Source organism: Haliotis rufescens, unplaced genomic scaffold (genome assembly GCF_023055435.1).
Source record: "Haliotis rufescens isolate VD_foot unplaced genomic scaffold, xgHalRufe1.0.p SCAF_20, whole genome shotgun sequence".
In the NCBI taxonomy this organism is placed as follows: Eukaryota; Metazoa; Mollusca; class Gastropoda; order Lepetellida; family Haliotidae; genus Haliotis; species Haliotis rufescens.
Window position 1 is genome coordinate 16,928,686 of NW_025963891.1, and position 20,120 is coordinate 16,948,805.

General features: G+C 40.0%; 1 protein-coding gene across 10 annotated transcripts in view; it reads right to left on the reverse strand.

Annotated features, from left to right (window-relative positions):
• Positions 1-795: 795 nt before the first annotated feature.
• The window catches only part of LOC124132609 (unconventional myosin-XV-like), a 162,760-nt gene continuing 143,435 nt past the window's right edge, over positions 796-20,120 (reverse strand). For 5 of the 10 annotated variants that reach the window (XM_048400885.1, XM_046496634.2, XM_046496613.2 and 2 more), the window contains 18 exons: positions 19,842-19,954; positions 16,287-16,405; positions 13,838-13,890; positions 13,316-13,388; positions 12,977-13,053; positions 12,398-12,480; positions 11,499-11,629; positions 10,437-10,531; positions 10,052-10,135; positions 9,827-9,917; positions 9,238-9,404; positions 8,714-8,776; positions 8,226-8,290; positions 7,546-7,685; positions 7,226-7,275; positions 6,952-7,029; positions 5,363-5,497; positions 796-4,718 (listed from right to left, as the gene is read on the reverse strand). In XM_048400885.1, coding sequence (XP_048256842.1) covers positions 4,623-4,718; positions 5,363-5,497; positions 6,952-7,029; positions 7,226-7,275; positions 7,546-7,685; positions 8,226-8,290; positions 8,714-8,776; positions 9,238-9,404; positions 9,827-9,917; positions 10,052-10,135; positions 10,437-10,531; positions 11,499-11,629; positions 12,398-12,480; positions 12,977-13,053; positions 13,316-13,388; positions 13,838-13,890; positions 16,287-16,405; positions 19,842-19,954 — 1,713 coding nt within the window. In that variant the 3' untranslated portion in view covers positions 796-4,622. Of the gene's footprint in view, positions 4,719-5,362; positions 5,498-6,951; positions 7,030-7,225; positions 7,276-7,545; positions 7,686-8,225; positions 8,291-8,713; positions 8,777-9,237; positions 9,405-9,826; positions 9,918-10,051; positions 10,136-10,436; positions 10,532-11,498; positions 11,630-12,397; positions 12,481-12,976; positions 13,054-13,315; positions 13,389-13,837; positions 13,891-16,286; positions 16,406-17,637; positions 17,673-18,354; positions 18,382-19,841; positions 19,955-20,120 lie in introns of all 10 variants that reach the window. The other 5 variants (XM_046496657.2, XM_046496648.2, XM_046496675.2 and 2 more) reach the window with 3 other exon arrangements.

Sequence of the window (20,120 nt, forward strand, 5' to 3'; positions counted from 1 at the left end):
AGCTGCCTGGGTGTCATTGAACCTGGAATCAACTCAGGCCATTCCAACAACAAATGGAAATGATCTGACATGTTTGACTTCCAGGTGGCCCTGTAGTTTAAGATGTTGTAATTGGCTGTGCAGAGAAGAGTCCCTATGTCATGGGTTCAAATCCCATATCCATCCCTCATGATCCAGGGCCATGTCCATCACTTACAGCTTTCCTTTCACATCACCCCAAACCTTTTACAGTGCTATCCCCCTTTGATACCATGACGCAGTTTAACATGGATATTCCACAAGACACAGTATGCTGACTCGGGGTGACCAGTCCTTATTTTAGACCCTATATGTCAGGCTGGGCACGGGTGGCCCAGTCGTCTAAGGCGCCGCGATTCGCTGTGCAGAGTTGCGTCCCGTGGACACGTCAGAAACCTATAATTGTGGATTCGAATCCAGGTTCACGCCGATTATGTTTCTAGGTTTGTCAGCACAATACCCGTGCTCGTGGGTTTCACCGAAGTGATCAACGTCTGAGACCTGCATCACTTCGGGCTTTCCTCCCACATTAAGCTGACATGGCGCGATATAACTGGAATACTGTTAAAAGCGGCATTAAACACAACTCACTCACTCACTCACTAAATGTCAGGCACCACACAGGGAAACAAGTACTATATTTTACAGTCTTTTGATACAACAGGGCTGTTGAATGAACCACCCACCTTCTGCACTCAGGCCAGACGATCTACCCATAGGTGAAATAACCTTGAAGCACACTAATTCACTCTTTCATAAAAAGCACAGGAGATATAATGTAATACAAAATTTTATTCATACCTTACAAAAATATATAATGATGTCCTATATTTGTTTTAACATAGGCTATAATATGTATATTTCAACACAGAGTTACAAGGGTAAGATTGCACATAAATGTTGGGTCAGTGTATATGGAGACAAATGTATGCTAGCCACCTCACAACTACTCTTGTTATGATGAGTCACGTGTTTGTGTATCTGTATAGAAGATGTTCATCGTTACAGACAAGGCTACTTTTGTGATCCCATAAACATGGTAAATTTTATCATTGGAGCAAAACTATTATCTGCACCACTTTTATGCCATAGTTTTGTTGACATATTGTTTTCTTCACGAACAGTGTAAATAGTATAAATAAAAATGGAATAGAATTGTCTAAGGCATTTCTACCATAGCCCCCTGAACTAATCATAGGCATAATATCCTCGCACTCTCTTGACTAACTGTGTAATGATAAACTGTAGTAGGAAAGTACTATCGTATATGAGGACAATTGCATAGAACAGTGATCACTGGTTGAAGCAAAAATATGATATACATATATTTTACGTACGAAAATAAAGGCAAGGAGGAATTATTCCTTTTGAAATAAATGTTTTTCTCATCATTCAATGAAGAAGGAAACAACGATAAGAATATGCCAACAGTAACATGATATTCTCATCTTAAAACATAGGCTAAAATGTAAGTATTGATAGTGTATGAGGGCTACTTTGTATAACAATAAGGCCTGGTGACATCACTCTGGTGAGTATAAGTTATATACAAGGGCTGTACAAATAGCGGGGTAAATACAAGCAACTATCAGCTGTAAGCAGATGGGATATAAAAGAATACAAGCCATATCCATATCAGTTGTAAACAGACAGGTTATAAAATGATCGCAAGCAGAACATATCGACTGAGAGCTGATACAGAAGATTAAGTATTTTGTCTATAAGATAGCAAACATGTAAGTTTTGAATCGGCTATGTAAGGTAGAAATATATCATTGCAAATATGAATCTTGATTTTGACAGAAAACTGTCTGTCTGCAATATATGTAAATAAACAAAACCCAACAATAATTAGAGCCAGTAACACCATAACAGACAATGCATAACATATATAACAGCAGATCATCATTTAGAAGGGAGTTCATGGAAGACGGGGATGAATTTCTGGAGTAGCTGTTGCTGAAACTGATGGTCATCTTCATCTTCACGATGGTTCAGAGGAACCGGACAATCCATGTTTTTGACATAGATGTTTATCAGAGAAACATAGGACTTGTAAAAACTGCAAGTGTTATTTTACAAGATCTTTATCCTAATGCCATTTTCCCTTCTGGCAACATGCTACCCATGTAATACAATGACTCAAGAACTATAGATGCCTAAACTATGTGGACATTAAAAACATGGAATTACGGGAGTCGCGTAAGTGCACTGTGTGCTCGAAAACAATTACTCCTATTTTTTTAAAATCCTAAGACGAGCAAATATAGATTTTGAAACTGAAAGTTAAAATTCTGTAATTTGACAGACAGCAGTATGAATAGCCTCTCCTTGGAAAGCTTCTTGGTAATATAAATAGTACTCTCTCCTTGGGGGAAGGATTCTCTGACTATATACAATACATAATACATTTGGTCTATATGCTCTGCTACACAGTTGATATTTGTGCTTATATAAAATTGATTCGCCATGCCTTCCAAATTCAGATAACATAATCCTATACTGTTAGGAAGTATATTTTGATGATAAAATGTACAATTTCCCTTGTTAGAACATGTCACATCAACATTTCATGATCACATCATGACAATAAATGAGAATGGGAATTCTAAAATAATGACTCTGCACACATCCTGTAAGACGACAAATGTCCTTTCCTGAGAGACTTTGAACAACGAGAGAACCCGCAATAAGAGTTTGATATATTCTGCTGTGTTAAATTCTTCAAAGAAATAGAATTTGACAAAGTGAGACACGGTTTCTCAACAAGCATTTATTTATGATGGTGCCAGGTGGCATTCTTACAGGATGTGGAGCCAATTCTTTATATACAATGATAACTGATATTATGCTAAAATGAAATACTGACATATAGATGAGTGTAGGATCTGTGATAAAACAGACCAGATGACAAAACATTTAAGGGTTACAGCTATAGTAAGTATAGGAGTAACGACAGTCTTAGATATCAGAATTCTATCTGGAATGTGGCCTCGAACAGAAACACACGAAAGCTGAAGCAAATACTAACTACTTGCATAGAATTAGATACTGTCAGAAAGCATAAACCTTTCACAAAATGGCCGTCTCCTTCAGATACTACTGGTCTAACAACCTATAATACAGTCTTACTTTTGTGATATCTGAAAAAGGAAAACTATATACAGTTGACTTTTGATTAATTTTCAGACAAGTGTCTTAGTTTTGAAGAAATTATTCTACAGTTTTTGTTTTGGTCAGTTTGTAACTGAATATGTACATGGTTAAAGCTAGATATATTTATATATTCATTACAAGCTTGCATTCTCCAAGGGAACCACACATCTGTTGAGCAGTTTCTTCTTCCTGCTGACAGAGGTATCACAACGACTTGAGAGCTTTAACTTATCCAACATATTCATATTGGCTAATATCATCTGTTGTTGAAACAATCAACAAATCACAGGTTTCAGGTACTTCTGCTTCTTGACAAACTGCCCAAATTAGAGATCCTGACCACCAGGTGTCAGTCTCCGTACTTGTAGACACAATTACACGAATGACGTAAGTCTAGATTTTCCGAAATGGAGCTCCTGACCACAAGGTGTCCGTGTCTGTACTTGTAGACACAATTACATGAGTGACGTGATTCTAGATTTTCCGAAATGGAGTCCCTGACCAACAGGTGTCAGTCTCCGTACTTGTAGACACAATTACACAAGTGACGTGAGTCTACATTTTCCGAAATGGAGTCCCTGACCACCAGGTGTCCGTGTCCGTACTAGTAGACACAATTACATGAGTGATGTGAGTCTACATTTTCTGAAAGTCTCAGTACTTATAGACACAATTACATGAGTGGTGTGAGTCTACATTTTCCAAAATGGAGTCCCTGACCACCAGGTGTCGGTCTCCGTACTTGTCGACACAATTACATGAGTGAGGTGAGTCTACATTTTCCAAAATGGAGCTCCTGACCACCAGGTGTCCGTGTCCGTACTTGTAGACACAATTACACGAGTGACGTGAGTCTACATTTTCTGAAAGTCTCCGTACTTATAGACACAATTACATGAGTGGTGTGAGTCTCCGTACTTGTCGACACAATTACACCAGTGACAGGCATCCACACTGATGATCTACAATGCTACATCCATGGCACTACTTGATTCATCACTATAAGGCTGTGTCCATAGTGTTTTAAAGCCCTTGTTATAAGGCAAAGGTATGTATTTTCCCCATACAGTGCTCATCCCTGTTTTGTGTTGTGCTGCAGTGTCACTATGGTAGTACTCACTATACGTATCCCACCACCGATATGCACTGTCATAACATGACCTTCTAAAGCACACTTCTGTTAGCTTCTCTAGGTGATGGAGATGCGGGAATCTTGGCTTCTGTAGATGCTGGTCCAGAGGAACAACCTCCATGGCTGTGCCGTTGTGTCTTGACTTATATGATACCACTACAGTTCTACACAACTGGTAATATAAGCCTGTATCTCATGGAGTAGTTATATTGGACAATGGAAGAATCTTGCACTATTTGTGATGGTGTTGAGGATCCCATGATGCTCAAAGGCCCTGTCACATGACTATATACAAGTGATATGATTGGCTGCTTGCTCAGTTATAGACACCATTACTCGGACGGTCTGGCCGTTTGCGATATCGGTTGATGACTTGCATGTACTGACCAATCAGGTTTGAGATGTCAGAACCCTGGAACATGAAGAAATCAGTACATCATTACTTGAACATTTTGTGGCAGTAGTGCATACTAGGTCTGCGATGAGTCCAAATTTACAACCCAAGTACCCACCCCCCTTTTCCCTGACCCTGTCGTTCTGAAGAGATAGGTACAAGATGTCTGATTTGGAATAGTTTGACCGTAGCCCCGGAAAAATGTATTTAGATACATACATAAAACGATCTGGTCATGCATACACTGAAGTTGACTGACGTTTTATCTTTATTCAAACATATAAAGTCAGAAGGACATTAGTGACTTGTAGTGTAACCATATAGTTCTAGATCATTCTTGTCATTAAACAATGTATTACATGACTAACCAAGGGTCCGGGTAGTCCTGTGGTGCCCCGGGTCCTTCTCAGGTCCCACCCGACCCGAATACCTAAGTTACCCGTCCCAGCCCTAATGCATACATACATTCTATAAGTGGACACACCAGCATATTCTGGTTCTGAACTTTACTGAACAGTCTTCCATCAGCTTATTGACAATACCAGGACAGAGGAACACCAGGATCTTATCATCTCACACCCACAGCCATCTCTCACTCATATCTGTTCACCAGGTATTTAATCCCAGACCTATGATTGCTACGACTGACACCATCTGCTTACCTGATCTGTTTCAATGCGGAGGATCTTCTGCACCATGAGATTGCCAAGTTTCATGTCCAGGTAGTTGACGTTGTAGTCGCTGCGGTAACGCCGCGTTGACAAGATCTCGCTGAACGGATGCTTCAGTATAACATCCTGGGAACAAAGTCCACATATTTTACACATCCAACTAGTTAAGTCAGGTTCTCTGTCACACAGAGACGACTAATACACCTCACTGAGTGAGTGAGTGAGTTGGGTTTAATGCCGCTTTTAACAGTATTCCAGTTATATCGCGGCGTGTCAGCCTAATGTGGGAGGAAAGCCCCAAGTGACGCAGGTCTCAGACGTTTACCACTTCGGTGAAACCCACGAGCACGGGTATGGTGCTGACAAACCTAGAAACATAATCGGGACGAACCGGGATTCGAACCCACAATCATAGGTTTCTGGCGTTCCCAAGGGACGCAACTCTGCACAGCGAATCATGGCGCCTTAGACATCTGGGCCACCCGTGCCCCCCTCACTGAAAGAAGAACCTCGGAGTTTCTAGCCAGCAGCACAGATTAAGTTTGAAAGATGAATTCCCAAACCAACCAATTCCTCTGACCATTGACCAAGGGCTTTCCCAGCCTTGTTATTTGTTCTAAAAATAGCTGGGAAAGGTAAAAGGTTTTGTTTCTGTCTTCTGAGCAGGGCTATGTACTTTTCACCTGATTAAATTATACTTAAGCTAGGTAACAATGTTATGATAAAAGTCATCAGACGATGACAAATCCCCCCGGCCCCCACAAATTCTAAAGAACAAATCATCTGATTGTTACAAGAATGATTTGTCCAACTTGATGAGTATTTCTATCTAGTCTGTCTGTCTGTATACAAGAGAAGTTATGGTGCTATCAAAACAATACCATGGAATTGGGATTTGGAACTTTCTATTTGTAAACATGAACAATCATGATAATGTGATACAAAATTATGATAACATATAAATAAACAAAGGTGTAACAAATAATTGAAATAAAAAATTTAAAAATGCCTAAATAAGCAAAAGGCACCAGTTGAAAACTTGATCTCTGTGTGTGCAAAGTTTATTGAATGAATACCTATTAGTTTTAGAGATATGGTCCGAAACAAACACACCACAATGAACAGTGTCAAAGTGAAACTTGTTGCTATGGAAAAGGAAAAAATTAAAATTCTAAAATTCTGTAATAAGCAAAAGGCACCAGTTGACAACCTGGTCTTTGTGTGTGCAAAGTTTCATAAAAAGAATACCTATTGGTTTTAGAGATACAGTCCGGACACACACAACACCATGAACAGAGTCAAACTTGTTGCCACGTAAATGGAAAAATACACATCCATAAATAGCAAAAGGCACCTGTTCACAACCTGGTCTTTCTGTGTAAGAATACCTATTAGTTTTAGAGATATTATCCGGACAAAAAAATGGTCAGTTGGACAGACAAGCTGATTACTATATCTCCCCGTATTACCTAGCGGGGGGAATAAAAAAATCAGAAGACACATATCCATATTGGAAACTTTTCAGTAAGATTGGACTCATTGAATCAAATCATAACCAATATAATGGTTGCCAAGGTTACCTGTGAGTCTCTCTTGAGGAACTGGATGCCGACCTTGTTCACAGCCAACATGCACTCTCCTGTCACGTTAGGTACGCTCTGACAAAGAAAGGGAAGGTCACATCCTAAAATCACATCTGGTTCTAAGAAACAAAACATGTCTCTTCTACTTTCAACATAGCAACATGTCTATAAATGAAATATAAATGATAACATAATGTTTATTCTTACTTTTTTAAGCATTAACATTAATAGACAAATATTAAATATCTGTGTTGTTGATAAAGACACTAACCTTTATGAGGAAGAAAGTAGAACCAAAGAGTGGCCATCTTGAGAGCATTTCTGAAAAAGAAAAACATCACCATCATAAAGTTATTAAGTAAGTAGTGCTTTTTTCTCAATGAGTTCTCTCCGCAACATATAATTCATTAACTAATGCATAACAAGTAGATATAAGCATGAAAAAATATCGAACAGCCTTAATTTTGTAGATGGGTGAGTGACTCGTGGTATAGCACCATTCTTGACAGCTAGACAACCAGACATTCGTATCATTTCTTCTGTCATAGAACCATCATGTTGACCACCATCTCCCTGGCAACTGAGACTGACCTAAGAATGCAACCCTGCAGTCTGCTGGTGACATCTGGGCGATGCCCCGCATGTAGTCGGTCACTCGGTTCAGCCATTGCTGGGGTCTCATCTCAGGGTGGGACTTCACTGTCCTGGGGACCATAATGTCAATGTCCTTCCTGTAAACACAAGCACATAGATATGACAAACACATATAACCGCTGCATCTCGTGACTCCGTTAGCCTATACCCCTTAACCCAGAAACCAAACTTTTGGACAATTGCTGTTTTCGAAATGTTCATCTATGAAAAGGTGCATCTGTGTCTGTCTGTCAGTCAGTCGGTATGGATGATTTGTTAATCTTGAAACATTTGTAAACTTAGAAGGTTCGCCATCAAGATGAACAGAAAGTTCCTCGAGGATCATTGCCATCAAGATGAACAGAAAGTTCCTCGAAGATCATCTCCATCAAGATGAAGAGAAGGTTCCTCGAGGAACATCATCGTCAAGATTGACCAGAAGGGTCCTCGAGGATCATGAACAGAAGGTTCCTGACAGTGACATTAGGAGTAACATTCGGAGTGTAAACAGATTATATATTATGGTATATATACAAAGTAATCAGCTTGAAGAAAAATGATCAAGAACACTTGTAGTCCAAGTTTCATTGTTCAGGCTGCAATGCTGATGTGTGAGTGAGATCCAAAGTTCTACTCACATGGTTGGTATTTTGACCTGGTTCTGTGCCTTGTACAGGAGGGACCCCATCCTGGCAATCTGGTCCTGGAGAGAGAACAGATTCAGAGATGCACAGTTCAAACTAACTGTTACCAGTACCACAGGCAGATCAAGCACCCACTTCCCATTTGAAAACCAAATGTAGTATGTTGTAGGCAGTAAATTTATCTGAGAGAGGGTTTTGATATTTTGGACCCTCCCTTTTGAAAAAGCTGCTTAACTACTGAAATGACATAGTTCTGGATGAATAACACTGCTCTCACCTTTGGATATTTTGTAGTTACAATATGCAAAAAACATCCGCTCCCCAAGCTATCTTAATTCCAACGAAGTCATAATCAATACATTGTTAACATGAATAATTTGGACATATATTTAACTTCAATGAATTTACAGAAGACAAGCCTGTCAGTATGTTTAGTCTGCAGAGGAAGACTTGATTAACACATGATGATGCTGTATACATACCAGCTCCTCCTTGCCGAGAGTGCTCCTGTTGATGAGCAGCCCATCCAGATAGTCCAGGATGCACTAGGGAGGACACACAGACAGACTAGTGTCAATAGTGAAACATGACGCCGCATACAAAAAGAGCACATGCACTCCTGTTTACAGTAAACACAAATCAGAGATGGTTTTAATCCCCCCCCCCCTCCCCTCCTCCCTCCAGCTAGCTGTCAGGGGCCATTTGTGGGATGGTTACTAAGATTTTCTATATGATTTTCTTAGTTGTGCTTCCGATCTGAGTACCAAGGTTACATATTTTGAAGGAGGCTAGCATTATATTGATCCAGCATTACATAAGGGATTAGAGCGAGTGAGTGAATGAGTAGTTTTACACAGTAACAATATTCCAGCAATATCACGGCGGGGACATGAGAAAGCTACACACATTGTGCCCATGTGGGAATTGAACCCAGGCCTTCTGCGTGACAAGTGAATGCATCAACTACTCAGCTACCCTAGGAACCTAAGGGATGAGAGACATGTACCTGGTTGAACATCATGTCTATGTAGATCTCGTTGTCCAGGTGGGTCAGTGGGAAGAACCACACAGTGCGCTGGAAGATCAGGTCGAATTCATTCTTCTCCCGGGCAAACTGGGCGGTCACATCCAGGATGTACTCCTCCCGGCTCAGCTTGTTGAACTTGCCGTCCCCTGTAAACACGGAGATGTTACAACATGAGCTGTGTGTTGCCAGATGTCACACAAACAATTTCAGATAATCATGAGTAATGCAAACCTGAAAACAGTTTAGTTTACATACCATAGGCTAAACAATTTAGCTTTTCTTTTCTTCTTTGCAAATTGTGTGAGTGACAGTGCTAACTGTAGGGCAGCAAACTTTTCAAGAACACCTGGTGTCATCACTGATTTTCAGCAAATCAATTCATCAAATTTTCACTGCTATTACGTCTTCTATGACCAATGGAATCTACTTCGGTGGATAACTAAGACTAATACATTTATTGTTATCACATCTGCTACAAGGGGATCTTTTCTTTATTAATATTCACTAAGATCACAGACATTTGATTTTGAGAGCAGTGTAAGTTGATGATGAATGCAGGTGGACTTACTTGTCCTCATGAAGAGGGTGTACTCTTCCATCTCAATGGGGTCAAAGATGTTGAGATCTCGACAGATGATATCAATGGCATCTAGCACGATCTGATAATGGAATCACAATTCAAAATCAACAGTTCAAACTAAAGGAAATTCATGTGAACATTTACAAAAATGGTTAGAACTGGTCTTGGAGAGTCTTGCCAACATCTGGCTCGATGAACTAAACTTTGTCTTACCGTGCAGGATTTGACCTGTAGCATTCCCCCCTGGGTGTCCGAGCCACTGTAGATGAACGGGAAGCGTTTCGAGTTCCTTCCATCCTACAACAGCAAAAACAGTCAGTCAGTACTCCAGTGACAAAGGTAATAAAGCACAGATACACTTCTGAGATAACAAGGATCATAATCGGGGCAAATCTGGGATTCAAATCCATTATCAGCAGATCCTGGTGCATTTAAGGTATGCAACTCTGCACTGTGAATTGCTGCTCCTTTAAAAGACCACTGGGCACCAGTTCCCTAACATCAAGCAAAGGGTACATGTAATAGGTAATGTAAAGACACAAGATCCATCTGCTCCGATATCCTGAAGGTAACATTCTAAAAGGACAGCCCAACTCACCGCCAGAGCTTGCACCTCCTCTTTCAGGGGTGTGTTCTTCCGTCCGCCAAACTTGAACGTCTTCCGAATGTTCTGCAGACACAGGGCAGCAGCATCTGTAACAGAATCATCCAGACATCAGAGACTGGCATCATTGTCCCTTCATATCATTGCTAACAAATATGTCTAGGTAAGGAAATGTGTCTGAATGAAACAGGAAGGCTGCACAAGCAACAAATATCTCATAGACAAGGTATTGTCAATAACCTAAGTGATTGTGTGATTTGTTTGCACTTGTAAGTATGATTTGTTTACTTGATATTATGCTTTGTTATACATGCATGCTACATCATCTGTTGTAGGTGGTGCTTGGCTGTCTTTACACTGTTGGGACACTTGGATATACCACACTTCAGACATCAAGTGTCATTACCGGTACATTGTCCATTTTGGTATGCCTTGCAGTGCATGTTTTCATGAAGTGTAATGGTAGTACTTAGAGACTAGACCCGTGAAGATCCGGGGTAGAACAGGTCTTCAGCAACCCATGCTTGCTGTAAAAAGTGACTATGCTTGTTGTAAGAGGCAACTACAGGATCGGGTGGTCAGATTCAGTGACTGTATTGTCTGGTCCAGACTTGATTATTTACATACAGACTGCAGTCATACAACTGGAATACTGCGGAGTGCTGTGTTAAACAACAAACAAACAAAAACAAAACAAACAAAAATAGAGACTAAATGGGCTTTAAACTACCACCCCAAATCATGACAAGGAGAATTATGGTTAACAATTTCTTTTTTATAAATACACAATGTTACTTCTTGCCTGTTCATGAGTTGAATGATGTTGTTCAAAATACTCCTTGTCAAGATTACATCCAAATTCTTAATGGCTACAATGACTCTCATACCACCACAAATTAAATTACCACATACTCCACAACTTGTGATAGAGATACCAAGATATTTGATACTATCTTCAAACACATATTATTTATACTCAGTTGATGTATCATTTCCTTATCAAACAGAGTGTAGTATATGTTGCTCAGTCCTTAATATCACTGTGACGGAACTCACTGCTGTAGTGGCGGGAGGTGTCTGAGGCCGTCGTCTCCAGATACTTGAACAGGTACGGTCGCAACATCTCCGAGCAGTCACTGAATGCAGCGATCAGCGCAAACAGCCTCCATCCACGGGTGGCACTGCGACTGTAAGGGGATTGCAGTGTCATCAAAGGAACACATGACACCATCTTATACCAGCCTTCAATCACTACCCCACATTCAATATACAACACTCTTTCAATAACTAACAGACTGGATATGAAAAATGTCCACACAAATGGTCATGTGATGAATGTCTAAAATCTCTTTCTTCTTCCCCAACAAAATATTATAGTCAGCAAAAAATCCCACACTGCACACAATAAGAAGTTGAAATCAACAAGGTGTTCTTATCAGTTCTTATAAGTTCAGCTTCATGTGGCTATCTTAAAATGGCTGTGAACATCACTATTTCACATGGACTTTGCTTGTCGTAAGAGGCGACTAACAGGATCGAGTGGTCAGGCTCGCTGACTTGGTTGATGCATGTCACCATATCCCAGTTGCGTGGATCAATGCTCATGATGTCAATCACTGGATTGTCTAGTACAGACTCGATTATTTACATATCGCCGTCATATAGCTTGAATATTGCCAAGTGCAACGTTAGACAACAAACAAACAAACATATGGTGGAACCCCCTTTACTATGGAAAGCTCACTGCACAGGTTACAGCACTTGTTCCACTTGACGGTGGAGGTTTGTAACAGTGCTGTCTGTATCAACACGGTCCACCATACTCTCACACACTGTTGGGTTACCAGTCACATATAGGTTCTGTATAAGGGATCAACTGGAGATGTTCAGTTGACAGCTAACTCCAGTGTGTTTTGTACGAGATGTGTCCAACATTCTAAGATTGAGGCACTCACGGTTTCATGCTCCTGTTGCTGGTGGTCTGTTTACACAGCTGACAGAAAACTTCGTCCCTCAGCTCGGGGTACTTGTGACAGCTCTGTAGCAGGACAGAAAGCCAGCATGTACTTACTTCCCTTTGGAGTTGTCCAAAAAGTGGACAGTCTTTTAAAAGTTTAGCAAAGACAAATCGAAAGTAGCATTAGCATAGGCAGATCCAAAGAAAGGTCCAGGGGGTACACCCTTTTGAAAAAACAAATGTAGTCAGTTGTAGGCAGGAAAAATAATCTGGAGAGAGGATTTCGATATTTTGGACCCCTCCCTTTAAATAATGGTGGATTCGCCAGCCCATGATTAGTTCTGCAGGAGACAGTACAACACATCAATTCTACTCAAAAGAAGCTAAAGAACATCCAATTCTTACACATTACTATAGTAAATCCGTCATAGCATGACAGATTAACTGTAGTAAGATGAATGAATCGGATGTTCTTTAACTTATTTTGAGTAGCATATATCCATGGGCTACAAGCTGTTCTCGGTGCAGACAGGCTACTATCTCAGTAAATGCCTTCACAGGATGGTGATGTACCTACCTTGAGAATTCTCATCACACAATCGTAGTCGGTTATGTTTGTCTGTTTTGGGTAGTCCTCCATGAACATCATTATGGCTGAAACATCACACATCACATTGTTGTAAAGACAGACTTGAACACACAAATCTCTCTATTTCCATATCTCTGAACATAAAACACCAAGAGAAGATTTCAAGGAGACAAAAACATTTTACTAAAAAATATCATGTAAATTCTTGTGAATAGAATATATATGTAAAGAGTTGTCTCCCTTGAGATTCTTGTCATTAGAGTTGCCTCCCTTGGCATGTTTTCAAATTCATAAAAAGGAACGTTTTGAGGTTGACTTGTTACTTACCCATGAAGCACTCGAGACCCAGCTTGTTCAGCTCTGAAGGTTGTAGTTTAAGCAGGGAGGCCTGGATTGGTGACTGCAGGAGGAACAATTCAGGAGTTACACAGTGATACACACTTAGACACAGTGAGTGACAGCAACAGTCCAACTACTAACTTCATTATTCTGATTATGTACTTTTTATCTTAAAAGAACATTATCAACTTAGATCAAATGTTATTTTTTGGAACTTTTGTTATCCTTTGTTATATCAAACATGAGTGAGTGAGGTTTTACGCCGCTTTTAGCAATATTCCAGCAATATCATGGCGGGGGACACCACAAATGGGCTTTACACATTGTACCCATGTTGGGAATCGAACCTGGGTCTTCAGGGTGACGAGTGAACGCTTTAACCACTAGGCTACCCGACCGCCACATGAACTGAGTTGAAATAATGCATTGTGGTACAGGTTGTATCATGAACAATGTATATCGTGAGTCTGGTGTTTCCTCCAGCCCAAGAAGTGCCTATCCATGTCTCACCCGAGTCCACTTGATCAGTTCCGCCTGTTCCTTCCATGTCCAATCAGATGACCCTATTGCAGATATGTCAGTGTCAATGTCATTCACTAATGACAAGAATTATGTTTGTGGGCCTTACCTCAACTTCACATTTACGACTGAAGTCCCCCCGAAAAATCATTAGTTTCACGACTTTCAAATTCACAAATCACAAGGATGTAAAACTGACAATTAGTTTTTAAGTTTTGATTCATAATCCATCAATGGGTCATAAGAGTGCATTGGTTTAGCAGTTTGTTCCCATGTTCGAAATTCACCGGAGCCAGGTGTCTGTCTAAATCAAGAGTTAGTGAATGTGGAAAACTAACTTGTTTTTTAATTCAGTATTTTCCTGAAGAAAACCTGAGGAAAATTATTTTCCAAAATAAGATGTTGTCAGGTCAGGTTTTCTTCACAACTGTTATATTTCGCAATTTAATAAGAGAGTTGCTACACTTAGTATTTACAGAAGTGGAACATACAGAATGCAGGATGAACATCTACCTGTGACTTCACACTCAAAGGGTGAACATATATCTACTTGAGACTTGACCCTCAAAGGGTGAAAATACATCTACTTGAGACTAGACACTCAAAGGGTGAACATATAATTATCTACTTCCGACTTGACACTCAAAGGGTGAACATTTATCTACTTGAGACTTGACACTCAAAGGGTGAACATATATCTACTTGAGACTTGACACTCAAAGGGCGAACATATATCTACTTGAGACTAGACACTCAAAGGGTGAACATATAATTCTCTACTTCCGACTTGACACTCAAAGGGTGAACATATATCTACTTGAGACTTGACACTCAAAGGGTGAACATATAATTCTCTACTTCCGACTTGACACTCAAAGGGCGAACATATATCTACTTGAGACTTGACACTCAAAGGTTGAACATATATCTACTTGAGCCTAGAAATTCAAAGGGTGAACATAAAATTATCTACTTCCGACTTGACACTCAAAGGGTGAACATATATCTATTTGAGACTTGACACTCAAAGGGTGAACATATAATTCTCTACTTCCGACTTGACACTCAAAGGGCGAACATATATCTACTTGAGACTTGACACTCAAAGGTTGAACATATATCTACTTGAGCCTAGAAATTCAAAGGGTGAACATATAATTATCTACTTCCGACTTGACACTCAAAGGCTGAACATATATCTACTTGTGACTTGACACTCAAAGGCGGAACACAAACTGCTCAATCCGATGCTGTATGCCATGCAGCCAAAACACATGCAAGCACATGGCCAGAAAAAGCTGACACTTTGTAAAACACTTATACTGACAAACATGTCTTGGACAGAACAAATGCCCATTCCACACAGAACACGAAGTGAACCAAAGACATGCAAACACTTCATCCAAGTTCTAACACTGCATCGTAACATTTACAGCTATACAAGCTCACAATTCAAACCCATGCATCATGCCTTGAAGATTGACGGGTTAAATATCGATAAAAAGAGTAAGGGGAATATACTTAGAGATGAAAGGTTTAATGAGATCTTACAAGACGACATATTTTCATTACTAATCTAATTATAATCAGATATTATGGCCCTGGTTTCACATTTTACTAATGTTTGTTGTATGAAGTTACAGCTAAAAGAAATTCTAATGTTATTAAATGAAAGATGGGACTGAAATGACAGGGGGTAAACTTAATAATCCTCAACATAGTATGGACATTATTATTCTACATTTTGAACTGCCTGTTTACATTCAATTTTGATATCCCAAAGTCAAAAATGATTTCAGAAGAAACTGACTGACTGATTAGAAGGTTCACTTGACATGACCTTATAAGGAGTGTTTACTTGACATGTCCTTATAAGGAGTGTTTGTCAGATCCTGATGGAAAGAGGTTTCAAGTTGAAGTAAACAATGGGATTTAATGAGCTTGTTCTATTACATGATTGTGTTTACTAAACAACAATTCTTACAAAGAAAACAATGATAAGTTTCATAATTGCAAACACACAATATAATTATTCTAGGTGAGTACAAAAGAAACAACAAAGAAAGTCAAAAACAAAAATGAACAATTAAAAAACAAAGAAGTGAAATAAGTTCTGATACATGATTATTACAAGAGCCCAGTACATGCTGGAGTGTTATTGTTAGTATCATACTACAAGCTTCCTAACCACGCTGTTATTGGCTGTTAGATGCAGGACATGGGAGTTACATGTATATAGGTTATACAAGAGTAGTTATCAACAACATATTCAAGGCTGTGACACACATAAATACATTCAGTCAAAAATAAAACCGTGTGATAATTCTGTAAAATGTATTCATCTATTTCATGTTAAATTCAGTAATGACCGATGTGTGTATCGTCACAGCTTTGACTACATCGTCTCTAACATGAAGAGTTAATGAAGCAAGCACCGCACCATCACCTCGATGAGGCCGTTGTTGTAGCTGCTGCTGCTGCAGATTACGCAGCTTCAGACTCTCGATCATCTTAATGGTTCCTCGTATCGATCCATCATCTGTCCGCATCATCTCATACCTAAATACAAATCAGGTTAGCATAATAGGGAGGCGGGTTAAATATTGTATCAGCTCTAGGTAAGCTCAATGTGAAATCAACGGAAAACCGGGTTTTAGTTAGAATCCAATTCCGTTTAAGGAAAGTGATAAATTGACAACAACCCGGTTTTCCAGTTGATGTCTCATTGCAATGATCCTCCACAGCGGAGTCCCTGAGTGTGATGCACTGCGATGGAGTATAGGACGTACATGGTGTCGATCATACAACACAGGGACTCAACTGCAGTGTTGACACATGCCTGAGACAATTACCGACATATTGGTGCGGAGTTGTGGCGGGGTTGGTCATCAGGTTTTCAACCCATACTTCAATATCACATCAAATTTACACTCATGTGTGGAAACAAGTTGTAGGGTTAACTATGGGTTATCCCCCTTCACTGACATTGACATTGATCCTTGACCTTTGACTAACATCTTTCGTAATTTGATGGCACAACAAAAGAACTTAAACAATTTAAGATACTAGCATCAGACAAACTTGAAATCTGAACATTCCCCATCCCACCCATTTGAAATCCCCCCATCCCCAAGCTGGAATCTTCCCCACACAATCAGAATCTACCCTTCACAAATGGACTCTTCCTTACACGATCAGAACTTTCCCCACTGAATCAGAGAGCTTGCCACCTAATCAGAATCTTCCTCACCCAATCAGAGAGCTTCCCCCTAATTAGAATCTACCCAAAACAAATGGACTCTTCCCCAAACACAATCAGAATGTTCCTCATTCAAACAGAACTTTCCCACTTAATCAGAGAGTTTGCCACCTAATCAGAATCTTTCTCACCCAATCTGAACTTTCCCCACTGAATCAGAGACCTTGCCACCTGATCAGAATCTCCCTCACCCAATCAGAGAGCTTCCCCCTAATTAGAATCTACCCTAAACAAATGGACTCTTCCCCAAACACAATCAGAATGTTCCTCATTCAAACAGAACTTTCCCCACTGAATCAGAGAGTTTGTCACCTAATCAGAACCTCCCCCCCAATCAGAGAGCTGCTCCCCTCCCCGCCACAGACTGCAGCAGGAACATGTGGTTTGTCTCAGCATGTGGTACACAGTCGTGCTGACGGTGAGGTGTACAGTCAGACATGCTGTTCTGTGCCGGCTGTAGATGCAAGGTATAGACAATAAGAAACATGTCTGGCTAACCAGAGGAGCTAGCCTCTCTCAAGTGCTGCATTACCTGTGCGGATATCTCGAGACGGACCTCGTGCATGTCTGCAATGTGACACATGTTTTAACAACATTGTATTCTGTTTGTGAAAATAGTATCCTGCTTAGCGAATGTAACATTTGTATAACACTGTACTCAAGCTTATATAAACCCAAACAGAATGTTTAAACTTTAAATTATATATAATTTGATAAATAATAACATATTTCATATATTAATATTTGATAATATTACAAAATTAACAAAGCCACATGTTGAAGCAATATTTATAAATGAAGTTGTTAAAATTATTGTATTGCAACTTTAAGTTTTGTCTTGTTAATGCAATATTTGTTTACAGGTCCTTATTTGAAAGGAAAGCCTGAGCAAGAATTTCAAGATTGTTAAGAAAGTTTATTTAGTTCATAAAGCAAGAGACACCATTTAGATTATGCCTGAATGATAGTAAACCTATTTTCATATTTACACATAATACAACAGTCTCCCTCAATCATAAATAAAATAATTTTGAAATGAGTTTGACATGTCACAAGTTCATTCACAACAAAAAATTATAAAAATTATAAAATTGAGACGTGTGAATAACAGGCCATTGATGCTGTGAAAAAAATTGTCACTTCTAACACCAGTGTGCACTGTAACCTGTGTCTCTGTACTACTGCAGAATAACCCCGTAGATGGTAGGTCAGTATGAAGCTGGAATACTGCTAGCAGAAAATAAATTACCTCTGACGCAAGGAATGATCGGGAATCCTGAAATAGGTCATAGTCGTTGAAACATTGTATTGTAATGTGAGCTCTAACTAGTCCCTGAGTCAACTAGAAACACTACGACTTTATCACAATCCTAATAAAAATTATGGATAAAATCATGATATTATTGTTTAGGTTTTCTGGCACTGTAAAGCTTTAATGTATTAAAACATTTCATGATGTGCATACCTATCTTTACCTGTACATTCCTCAATACCTTCACTGCAGAACATGTATATTGAGTATATTCCAACACAGATATCTTGGAGAAAGTGAGGAAGTGGTATTAATACCCTCTACAGAGGAGACCTACACAAGGCATCAGACTAAGACTGGCCATCCAGTCTCTCAGTGAAGACCTACTCAAGGCATCAGAATAAGGCTGGCCATCCAGTCTCTCAGTGAAGACCTACTCAAGGCATCAGAATAAGGCTGGCCTTTCAATACCTCAGTGGAGACCTACTCAAGGCATCAGACTAAGACTGGCCATCCAGTCTCTCAGTGAAGACCTACTCAAGGCATCAGACTAAGACTGGCCATCCAGTCTCTCAGTGAAGACCTACTCAAGGCATCAGAATAAGGCTGGCCTTTCAATACCTCAGTGGAGACCTACTCAAGGCATCAGACTAAGACTGGTCATCCAGTCTCTCAGTGAAGACCTACTCAAGGCATCAGACTAAGACTGGCCATCCAGTCTCTCAGTGAAGACCTACTCAAGGCATCAGACTAAGGCTGGCCATCCAGTCTCTCAGTGAAGACCTACTCAAGGCATCAGACTAAGGCTGGCCATCCAGTCTCTCAGTGAAGACCTACCAAGGTGTCAGAGTAAGACTGGCCTTTCAATACCTCAGTGGAGACCTACCTAAGGTATCTCACTGGGTACTTCTAAACCAGCATCGGGAACTGGGGGCTTGTCCCACTGAAGAGTTGGCTATTGTGACGTTGATCCAGACATGACATTTTAAGTGTCTGTTCTTTCTATATACACTGGACCCTTTTACTACTATAGCTATTTGAATGATGAAAGAGACAAAGAGCTATTCAATCAAGTTACCGACAAAAGAGATGGCTAAAGGTGACATCTCTTATCACATAAGGTAGTGAATTTTTCAGCCCAAGCTACTGTCATCATGTCATTCACTCACTCACTCCAACATGAAGACAAGATCCTTCCACTGCACAATACATCCTTTAAATAGGCAGAGTATCACACCTCTTTCTCAATGTCTAACAAATCACACAATTAATGCTTTTGTTGTATGACAATATTACTACTTAGTTCAATCGCCATCTTCAAACTTTCTATTTTAATTTGACTTCCTCTTTCTAAATTTCACATGAATATTTCAACATTCCTACCAAATATCTGAAAAACAAATTACCCGTATCAATTCACTGTTACATGTTTTGTGATTTAAAATATAGGAAATGATGTTCTAAGGCTGTGACAAATGTCTTACTTTTCAATCGACTCCCGGAAGTGCAGGAGAGCAAACTCCATCATGGAGTACTTTCCATCAGCCACGACGGTGCCCTGGCTGGTGTCACTGCGGTCATCAGCGTAATGCCCGTCCTGCAACACACACACAATACCTGGAGGAACTGCTGTACACACACGCACACGCATGCACGCACGCACACACGCACACACACACACACACACACACACACACACACACGCGCACACACACGCACACGCATGCACACACACACACACAGGCGCACACACACAGGCGCGC